At 33.4% G+C, this 11,467-nt stretch overlaps 1 protein-coding gene across 1 annotated transcript; it reads right to left on the bottom strand.

Moving 5' to 3' along the window:
- Window positions 1–1,508: 1,508 nt before the first annotated feature.
- On the bottom strand, window positions 1,509–2,922 carry LOC142623734 (protein IRX15-LIKE). The gene has a single exon (XM_075797190.1). It carries the CDS (start codon window positions 2,649–2,651, stop codon window positions 1,725–1,727), a length of 927 nt encoding a protein of 308 aa, XP_075653305.1. The 5' UTR covers window positions 2,652–2,922; the 3' UTR covers window positions 1,509–1,724.
- Between the last annotated feature and the right edge of the window lie 8,545 nt (window positions 2,923–11,467).

The following is an 11,467-nucleotide window of genomic DNA, read 5'->3' on the forward strand; positions in this document are numbered from 1 at the left end:
TCTAAATTGAACCCATAAATTAATTACATTTTGCCCGCTAATAACAATTTGTCACATAAGATATACTTCAAAATGAATTATCTCAAATTTGAAATACCTCTCTACTTTACCCCTAATTAAAATATTCTAGGTGTTTAGTTTCTTATTTAAGGGAGTTTAACAAAGTTCACCCTTATTAAATAGTTATTATCTCCTGTGCCTCCTCCGTGATCGTTCATCATAGTAAACCCTTGAGTGAGCCTGTAAACCCCTGGATTGGGTCATTCACGAAAATTGGCCAAGGAACGTAAAATTAGTAAGAGGATGAGCAAGGTCACCTGCCCATCACATATTTGAAAAAAAAAAATTTATTTTTCTAACTTTGATGTATGAAATTGCTGGCGATAAATAGATGAGAAATGTTATTGTAATTATTACAACATTTTCATAACAACTCCAATGTGACACATTGTTATAACTAATTGTTATTAGCAGGCAAAAATTAATTTTAGTGATGGATTTAAATTAGAATTAGTAAAAACTTAATACTTAAAATTTTTTGTAAAAATGTCGTGAAAAAGTTGTAAGAAAATAAATTTAATCATCTAAAATTATTTTAACATAACTGTCTTTTTTTTTTGTTGAAAAATTGATTTCTTGTATTGGTCAGTCATTCGCAATTTGATATAACGAATTAGAAAGCAAGAACAAGACGAAACTGTTTGCTGTATTAGGAGTTACATGATTAATCAATCTACAAAACGAGGTGTTCAAAAGTTTATATATCTGGAAAGAGAGTAGAGGTGTTCAAAAGCTCACGTGGAGGCCATTACAAATAATCCTACACTTCACACTGCGCCATGTCAAAGTTTTGCAATTGCTATGTACCTGATAACAATCTTTTACCCAAACAATACACAATTAAAATGTTCATTTTTCAGTAGTTCAATTTACACGAGGCAGTGTTCTAGGAAAAAAAATGACACTCGACCGAAATAGTTGAACTGGTTTGATAAATAAATTCTTTAAAAATAAAAAATTTGTGGTCCCGTTTAATTAAAAATTCTGGAAAAATTATTGTTAATACTTCCAATGATTAGTTTTCCAACAACCCCATTATACATGGGAATTGATAAAAAAAATCACATATATTTCAGACACAATCTATTTAATAAATTTTTTTTTTTTTTAAATATATATTACCCAAATTATTTTATTAGACATTACGCAATAAATTGAAGGAGATTCTTCAAATTAGTTTGGTGAAAATTTTATCCATTACACACCAGCACCAAGATAAGCACCTATATGATTAGTCCTCTTTAGGATAATATTGAAGCTTTCATACATTGTATCATTATAGATCGATGTCTTACTTGTATGTGTCCAATTCCAACAACCAACTTAATTTCTTAGTTTTACTTCTTACTACTTAGGCAGTTATGCTTGAAAATTCCATGTAATCTCAATGAATGACGACCGGAAGTGGCCTTTCTAATACAATTGAACAAAATGAAAGAACACTATAATTGAAAAGTAAAATTTTCAATTCAATGAAATTGCATTTTTTTGCAAAGCCAAAAAAAATTATTTTTTACACATTCCCCATCCAAAGAAACAAGGTATGAAAAATTCAACATGATCATAAATAGCCACATTTGTTTTTACCTCTTTATGCCATTGACCCACGTACCCACCTGAACTGTATGAAGATGATGACAACAATATCAATCAATTATAGATAGCTAGGAAGATGAAGCACTTGGTAGTGTACTGTTTTGAGTACAGAACTGGAAGCTATTCGCATCCATTCTCTCCAAAACATAATGCCCAAGTGTGTCACTTGATTCCACCAAATTCTCTTTGCACAAAAACTCATCCCCACAAACTCTCTCTACTTCACCATAGAAATCATGCACGAACACATGAGTCTTAGCATTCCCACCCTTCTTGCTCCTCGCCAACACGCCGGAGGTGAATATCGGAGACATCCGGCCGGGCGCGTCGGGCCATTCACCACGTGGACCATCCACCAATATAACATCCCAGTCCACTTCGTAGACATGGTTTGGAAGGTCATTAAGGCCAAGCTTGCACTCAGAAAACAATAGGTTTTGCACTGGCCTGCACTCGTTTCTTATTTGCTTTTTCGTTGAAGCTACGAGCTCATGTAGGTCGCTCAATTTAGTCGTGTACTGCACATCGTAGGCATCGATTTCTGGGTGTTTCTCTTCCATGTAAGCGGCGTAGTAGCGGTTCTCGTCGATGAACACGGTTCGGCCATTGTGGTTGAGCGCTTTCCATAAAAGGGTCTCTTGGGTGAGACCGAATACGAGGAAATTGCATGGGGACGAGCATTTTCGAAGCACGTCAGAGACTTGCTTGAGCTCTGCGTAGGCCATGTGGAATGAGTTATTGGATGTTGATGCGTAGTGGAGGAGGGTGTTGATTACAGTTGTTGGCAATGGGGCACCGCCGAAAGTGGTGGCGGCAGCGGTGGTGGAAGTGGAGGCGGTAGGTGTGGAGTATTCTCTAGTGTAGATAAGGGTTAAGAGGAAAGCGATTGTGAAGAACGAAACAAAGGCAAGGAGCCATAAGCGGTTGGAGCCTCCTTGTTTTTGAATATAGGGGTGGAGGAGAATAAGCTTTGTGTTACTATTGTTGTTCTTCATTTTTGAAGAGAGAGAGAAAGAGAGAGTGGAGCTTTGTTTTGGATCTCTCTCCTTGACTAGTAGTATTTGATTCTGAATCCTGAGAGGGCTTGAGAAAGAGGGTTTGATTTAAAGAAGTGTTTGATGTATGAAAACAAAAACTTGAATATATGAGATACGAGGGTGACCTTGCAATCACTACCCCTCTAGAAATTAATTAGTGACAATTAAGGATTTTTGTTCTCCTACTCTATGTTGTTGTGTGCGTGTGTTGGTTGAGTTGTCTCATTGCAATGACAAAGCAATTTCATGTTTTTTGTATGGAGCCTAGCTATCTTAAACATAATAAATTTTATAGCTAGGATAGTGCAAGCCAATCCAATTAGACTAGAGCTGGTAGAGAAAAAAATACAAGGGGGTGGTTGGACCAGAGCTGTTGGAGAGAAAAGGTGAAAGGAATAGCTGTAGCGACCCAGTAACTAATTACAAGCAAGAAGTCGCTTTTCCTTCTTCAAATCAGCTTTGGTTCCTACGGAAACCCCTTTTGAATATTTGGGGATTTCTTAAGTGAGTAGTTACCTTTGAGAGAGACTAATTACCAGCCAAAGATTCCAAATATTGAAAACATGTCGTAGAGAAAGTCATCAGACTTTTGCAAGGAGTTTTTTTATTATTAAAATAGTAAGATTTGGTGACTGATTATGAAGCCAACGATTTTAACTAGCAACCTAGTCAAATTGTACTGTGGTGTTAACTTTATTTACACGAGCAGTAGCAGAAGCATTTTCCTATGTTATTGTCAAAGTATACAAATCAGGGAGAGGTTAAAATTGTCGGTGGATAGAGCTAATGGCAAGAGTGGGGCAGAGGATGACGTTGTATTGGTAAACTAGACCACCTAAATCCTAATCAACACCAATGATTCCTAAAAAAATAAAAAAATTCCTAATCAATACCAATGATTCCTCAAAACAATAAAAAATTTCTAATCAAACAATGTGTGTGTTTTTTTAATATTTTATTTTGGATAAGAGGAGGATCGAGTAGTACACTTATCAAAATCTCTTTGGGTATCTAACTATTTTCAATATACACCCAGCTATTATAGGAAGGAATTTCAAGGAATAACCCCAAGATATTGATAAAAGATTTCAAACCCAAGGTCTTATTGGAGATTACAAAGTTTTATGAATCACTGAACCAACATCTTAAGGTCAGAGTGAGAATTTTGATTAAGCACCAAAATGTCATCTAAATTCAAAGCCCAAAGTTGTCGAAATTATACCATGACATATTATCATGAACAGATGCATAGTTACAATTGCATATCACTTTATACTAAAGTTGATAACATTTGGTTAGCCTGTCCAAATTAGCTGTACTGGATATGTGATTTTGAGTAACAATTTTCAATTTTTAAACAACATTACATGTATTTTTACACATTTTTTTATTCATATGTATTTTCAAAAAATACAAATAACATTACTATAACAAAAATGAGACCTAAAAAGGAGAAAGCGCATGTAATCAATTTCAAAAAGTTTCTTGAGGGACCATGAAAAGGAGAACCGCAGAAAATGAAGAAAAATAATTGGGCCGGAACACCTTTGTAAAATTAAGGCATAGGACTAAAGCACCTTAAGAACATTTGCTTGGTGGTGGGCTTTTTATATCCGCTATCTATAAATGGAAAAGAAGGGCCGTAGATTTCAATTGGTCCAAAGAGGCCCTAAAGATTTACACTATTGTCTGTGTGCATGATTTTGATGGGGATGGATGGTAGTATATCCGAAACATGCATATGTTTTCTTATTCATCGTCATTTTTTATTACTGAATATTACGGTAAGAATTTGAAGATGTATAACCTATCAACTTGTTTATAAAGTGTTTGTATTTATACTTACATTTATAATTTCTAGCGAAATGGGTATTTAATCATGAATATTGTCAAAATTAGATTTCACAAATTTTTAAAAAAAAGACTTTTTAAAGGACTTTTGATTTAATACATTAAAAGGAAAATTACTATAAAATTAATACATAATCAATAATAAATTATTTTCAGGATTAAAAAAAAAAATGTAGAGTTTCATTTTGATAAATGATTGATTTAAAATGTATTGAGAAGAAAATTTCATGTATTTTTTTTTTTGTTAACATTGAATGAATACTAATTTAACTTCTCAACCATTCACATCTGATTTGGTAAACTTTAGCCACATTTTGAAGTAAAAAAGTCACTTTTTTCTAATTTAGTTCAAATACACCTTATATACAATTCTTTATTCTCTTATACATCCAATTAATAAATTCATTATAATTTGAGAGAGACAGAGAGATAGAGATAGAGATAGAGACAAGGAGTTTGAAAGTAAAAAAAAAATTACATAACGCTATAGGAGTCTAAATCTTCTGCCTCATGTATTGTGCTTCACTCCATACTCTACTAATGAAATTTGGACAACTGACCTCTATCATTGAGTTAAATAACGCCTTTGTTAGGGACGTTAAGTTAATGAAGCAAAGTAATGAGTATGAGCTGTGAGAAATTGTTCCTATTTAAAGATTCACTCGTGGGATTGAGAATCATGCTTACCACCAATTAATGAGCTTAAACCCCACCATCTATTGAGACTTATTTGTCCTTATCTCAATTGAAGCACAAAACCACAGCATATCAATCCAAGCATTCTCAGTAAATAGCCATCAACCAAGTCAGTCCTTATCAAATAGAGTTTGATAAAATAATGTAATCTGAAACTTAAATCAAATGCTATCCATATATTCAAATTGGATTGTAATCTCTACAATAATATATATACAAGAGCAAGCTCCCAAATTAATGTTAAGGGAAGCCAATTATTGAAATGCTTCTATGGAGGAGCTTCATGTCCCTAAACTCATTCAAGAATTTCAACAAACATGTAAAATACAAAATCTAGCAACCCCAAATTTTTTCTTTCCACATGTTTCCTAATGGAATAAAAATCAAACACCATTGTCACCATTATCACCATAGACAAGTGACTTTGTTTCTCTCCAAACTTTTCTTCAATGCTACTGTTGCCACCTCTTCCACCATCATATGCGGTGATGAACGAGCCTTGCAAGAATAACGAAGCCAAGGGACTAAGTCAACAATCTCATGAAAATCCCATCAACCAAATATGCCACTAATGCCAACTCATCACAATTGTAGTCGACCTAATCTACAATTCGTCATTGACCTCTCGCTTCAAGTTCAACCACTACTTAATTGTCCACCATGGCAATAACGAAAAACTAAATCTCAACTCTCAGAAATCATTACTCCTGCATCAAACCCTCAAAACATTTAGTCTAGATTTAGGTTGCTCAAAGTGTGTGTTTATGTAAAGTTGGAATCGAGTAATTGTAAGAAATTGCTATTCAATTTCTGCAAGGCTCGATCGATCGAAAATTAGACTCGATAGATTGAAGCTAGTGCAGAATGTTTTTCTACAGAATTTTTTCCAACTTAGCCCAAGTCCGTTTGACGTGTAGGGTTTTATGTTTTATGTCTCATATAAATAGTAAAACCCTAGCCACATTTTAGAGGTTGTTGTTGTTGTGTGTATGAATCTCTTATGAGATTTAAAGGTGTTTACCTTCATACAGACTTAGGGTTATCAAGATCAAGATTGATGTCGAGAGCTTGGTGATCGCTTTAGTTGCTGTTTCAAGAGCTTAAAGAAAAACAAGTGGTATACTTGTGGATGCTGTGGATCTGAGAAAGAAGTAGTCTGTGGACTCGGAGGTGTCATGTGGTCGTGGTAGTAAGTTTTCTACTCAAGGTAGCAATAAGATGCTAGTGGTCTAAGTCGCTATTGTAAAACTTCAATTTTTTCATAGTAGATCCTATTTTACCTTGAGGATAGCTAGGTAAAAAACCTGAGGAGAATTTAACCTAGCTATCCTCAAGGTTAAATCCTTCATAGGTTTTTTACCTGTTTGGTTTTCCTAGGTTATCATATCGTGCGTTATTTACTTTTTAGCACTCTCTACATGATATGATTTGTTTGTGTTAACCTAGATCTATATAATTTATCTAAGTAATCACTTGGCTAAATAACTAGGTTAATGAATTGGTGTTTTAAGAGGTCTAAAAACGTACAAAAAGAACGAGCAAAAGATTCGAAGAGAGGGAGCGTTGGTGATTGGCAGTTGGTACTAAGAGATGGATGTGTCCGTGATTGGTGTGTAGTAAGAAAGAAGATGAACAGAGTCTTGAGACCACAGAGAGAAGAAAAAAAAACAACAAAACAAAAGCAAAAGTGGCAGAAGCAGAGGTTAATGTGAGATTTAGCCCAACTACTCTAACGTTAACGTTAACCCTCATGTTATCTCACTCAAAGAAAGCAGTCAGTTGTCCAAAATTTATTGGTGGAGTATGGAGTAGAGCACAGTACATGAGATAGAAAATTTGAACTCACGCTATAATGCTCTCCAAGCTTGTTGAGCACCGTAGCATTTAAAAAAGAAATATTAATAGTGTTGGAGGGCCAAATGTGGAACGTGCCTTGGTGATTCTTATCTACAACACTCTTTAATTTGAATAAAAATGTTTTGAAGAGCTGGATGCCAATGCTAAATTATTCATGAACGCATCTGGTTTTACCATTTTACAAACTTTAGCCAAATTTTAAAGTAAAAATATTTTCCCCCTATTTTTGATACTTTTTTAATCACCCTAGTCTTACAAACTTTAGCCAAATTTCATGAACACATCTAGTTTTACTCTGTATATTCTTGTACACTCAATTTAAAGTATAAATAGAAGGGAGAGAAAGAAAGTTTGATTTTCTTTTTTCTTTTTCTTTTTATAATAAAAATACAAAGTCTACAAAACGCTACATTGCTCTCCAAAATTGTCGAGCACTTTAACGTTTTACAAAAAATTCTAACTGCATCAGCTTCGGCCTGAGATCAACCTTGAGGGAATCAAACCAAACTTCAAAAGCCCAAAACACCTAATAGTAGCCTGAGTCCTACTCGGAAGGAAAAGAAAAGGAGAACAATTTGCACCTCACATTCATTGGGAATCAGTAGGAAGTGATTATCGTTGGTCCAATAAGAAACATATTTTAATTTTAAGGTGTCAATGGGTAGTGACATATGGTGCCCTCTAGATCTTTTACCTCTTGCCTGATGGCCGTGGTCAGTGGTCATACTCGTGGCTCGTGACCATGTACAAAGTACAAGCTTAAACGTCATTTTCGTTCAGAAAATTAACAATAAAGCAATAATATAAGACCAAATTGTCTGTCTGCCTTTGGCTAAAGAACACAAAATTTTGGGATTATAGAAAGCTTTTGTATGAATGCTTTTAACCTTAATGCCTTGTGGCCCAATCTCACCATTATTATTTGCCAAAGAAAGTCACACTTGACATGATCTTTGTGGACTCAGTGGCCTCTTTCTAGTCAAGAATTGCATCGACTTTGTTAATTGAATTTGTTCAAGCACGAGGACACTTTTTTTTATGATATGGATGGCACATTTTTTAAGTGTGTTTAAATTATAGAGATTGGGCAGGTGAATATGGCTTTTCGAAAAGATGACAAGATGCCATCTAAACCTAATTACCATCCACACCGCACACTATATATGGAGAAGCCCCCTCGTCAATCATGCACCCACCACTCTAATGGCAGAGACAAAACGGAATCACACAAATCAAGCAACTATTTTCAAAAGCGTTTGATGATTTGTAAGACTTTTTGTTTCGTCTCGTCCAATGCATGTAGCTCACGAGTTCGAATAAATTAATAGAATTCATGTCATAAAAATATTCATGCTATGCAAGACATGATTTTAGTTACACGTATCAGTCTGGATATCTTTAATGTAAGAATGACTTCTTCTTGAATAAGGTTTTTTTTCAAATTAGTTTGAAGAGAAATCTTTCAAATTTTTCCTATATTTTTCTTTATTGAATGTGAATTTTGAAAATTTAACCGTTAGATTTAATGTTCTTTATATTTTTAACATACATGTCAAATTTCATTCAAATCTAACTAGTCGATAACTCGTGCGATGCACGAGAAAATTTCTGAAAATACAATCAAATGAATGCAAAGCAATTATGCAAAATACCATTTAAATTAAAAGACAAATATTAGTAAATGTTGTTATCCTTAGTTGTTTGTGTTACATCTAGAGTTTCATATCTAAGTTACTACAATACTACTTTTAGCAACTGAAGCTCACAATATAAGTATATTATATGAGGCCAAAACTTATATTATTTTCAAGCTCCTCTTAGCCTTACAGAGTCCCTAACAATATTTCTTTTTGTATTGAATTTGATTGCAGAGGACTTATTCAAAATTATTTGAATTAAACCTCACAAATTAGAAAGAAAAAATAAATAACATTACAACATTGTAGCTGATTAATATACAAATAAACTATTGATTTAACATGATAAAACACTCTTAGTAATTTAGAAAGCAAAAATTAACAAAATTAATGTTGTTACCCATGTCGTTATTCTTAGAGATTGTAACCATGGAACACAAAGGGTTGTTGTTTAAAATTGTAACCGTAGAACACAAAGGGTTGCTATCTAAAATTGTATCCGTGGAACACAAAGGGTTGGGAATTATTTATATTTATTATTATTATTATTAAATTTAAGAAAACTAATTTTAAATTGTAGGACAAATTCAGGAAAAAGAATGGTAATGACATGGTAGCTAATGTGGCTCAATCTGAGCATAGCAACATTAACAAATAGAAACCTGTTGTTGCTGATATTAGTAATTTAGAAAGCAAAAATTAACAAAATCAAAGTTGTTACCCATTTAACCTAAAACTTTTCATATTCTAAAGTTGTCAAACTCCTATTAACAAATAACTATTGATATAAAATATTCAGTAATTACTTCAATACCGCAAGTTGTTCATGCTGTAAAAAATTTGAGAGAACAACACAGCAATAATCTTAAACTCTTTCTTGCTTGGATCCTACAAAAAAATTATATATATATATATATATATATATAGCAATGGAGACAAAACATGCCATTAAAGAGACAACCAATTACGATAGTGTTGGAGGCAAAGTAAGTTAATTTCTATCAAAAGACATAAAAACTTACAATCAAATAGAATCCATAAGTAGATAAATACATGTGGTACAATCAGATAAATAAAAGGTTTGTCAAGATGATCGAGTTTGGCAATGAAAAAGACGCAGCAGCTATTGATGTGGGTAATCTCTGTCTTAAACTTGTGATAATAATGAAGATGCAACAACTACTAATTATGCATATCTAGCATAATCTTATTTTGATTCAACTACAACAATAATGACGATAATTAGCATAAAAAGATTATATAAAAAAAATAGTCTTTTATGATATAGCCAATAGTGCAATCAAAGCTAAGAGAAGGAATTTTAAATCGATTTCAACGATGAAGGATGGATTCACTTAAATGAGGAGACCAAGAAAAAAGGAGAAGTATCATGTTCTGAGTATAGTATTGACTTTAAAACTCTATAATTTAATTTGCTAACTACTAAAATACCTTAGCAAATTGAAATTCTGTAGGTACGAATTGCATCATTCAATTGAATTTTTGCAGGCACAGATACTACTAAAACTCTATCATTCAATTTTCTAACTACTAAAACTCTATCACACAGATTACACAATATAAACCAATAGTGTTACCGTCTCAAACATTAAATAAAAAAATAAAATAAATAAACCAAATCAATTTTAAACATAGAAATAAACAATCATATATTTGTACAAATACCCAACCTAAATACATAAAAACTCGTATATGACCCACAACACAAATGAGGTAGCAACAAAATTTTTTTAAAAAAAAAACAGCAATAAAAAAGAACAACACTATTAATCTAATCCTTACATTGAACTATTATGCAGGCAGCCATAAGAATAAAGGTCAAGAGCAACTGAGATTTAGAGATACCTAAACTGAATTATCCAGCTTTTCAGTATTAATATAATGTGAGGAGAAGAAAAGATGAAGAAGTTAGGAAGCTGAAGGGTTGCCGTTTGAGATTGTAACCGTGAAATACAAAGGGTTGTTGTTTAAAATTGTAACTGTAGAACACAAAGGGTTGCCATCTAAAATTGTAACCATGGAACACAAAGGGTTGGGAATTATTTTCTTTTTATTAATATTTTTAAATTTAAGAAAACTAATTTTAAATTGTAGGACAAATTCAGGAAAAAGAATGGTAATGACATAGCAGCTGATGTGGCTCAACCTAAGCATAGCAACATTAAATGCTATGTTTCATCTTTTAGTAATATATAGATTCGATCAATAAACTTATTTTTTATGCATAATTTTTGCTACAAAAACTTGAAACTTAAACATATCATTGATTACATAGCTATTGATCTTTGATCTTCTTGAAACTTTGCAAGCATGGAGGATATAATAAGAATATGAAATCCAACAGTTAGATTTTCAAAATTTACACCCAATAAAAAATATATGAGAAGTTTGAAGAGTTTCTTTCCAAACTAGTTTGGAAAGAAACCTTTTTTCAAATACAAAAATTCAAATAGTATTTGTACGGGGTTGAGCCCCAGACCCCGTGGGCCTTACGACTGCTGTTGTATAGGGCTGGGCCCCAAGCCCCATGGGCCTCGGGCCCAAGCCTTGAGACGTGTTTTTTTACCCTACCCTCATTTTGGTCCTTTGGCCTCAATCCGAGCACCCCAAGGCCCAATTTATGCCCCAAAGCTGAGATAGGACTATGTCAACATGAATACCTCAGACAAATCCCCCCGATCGTTTTTTTAACCTGGTCGGGGGTATCGTAGC

The sequence above is a fragment of the Castanea sativa genome, chromosome 2 (genome assembly GCF_040712315.1).
Source record: "Castanea sativa cultivar Marrone di Chiusa Pesio chromosome 2, ASM4071231v1".
NCBI lineage: Eukaryota > Viridiplantae > Streptophyta > Magnoliopsida > Fagales > Fagaceae > Castanea > Castanea sativa.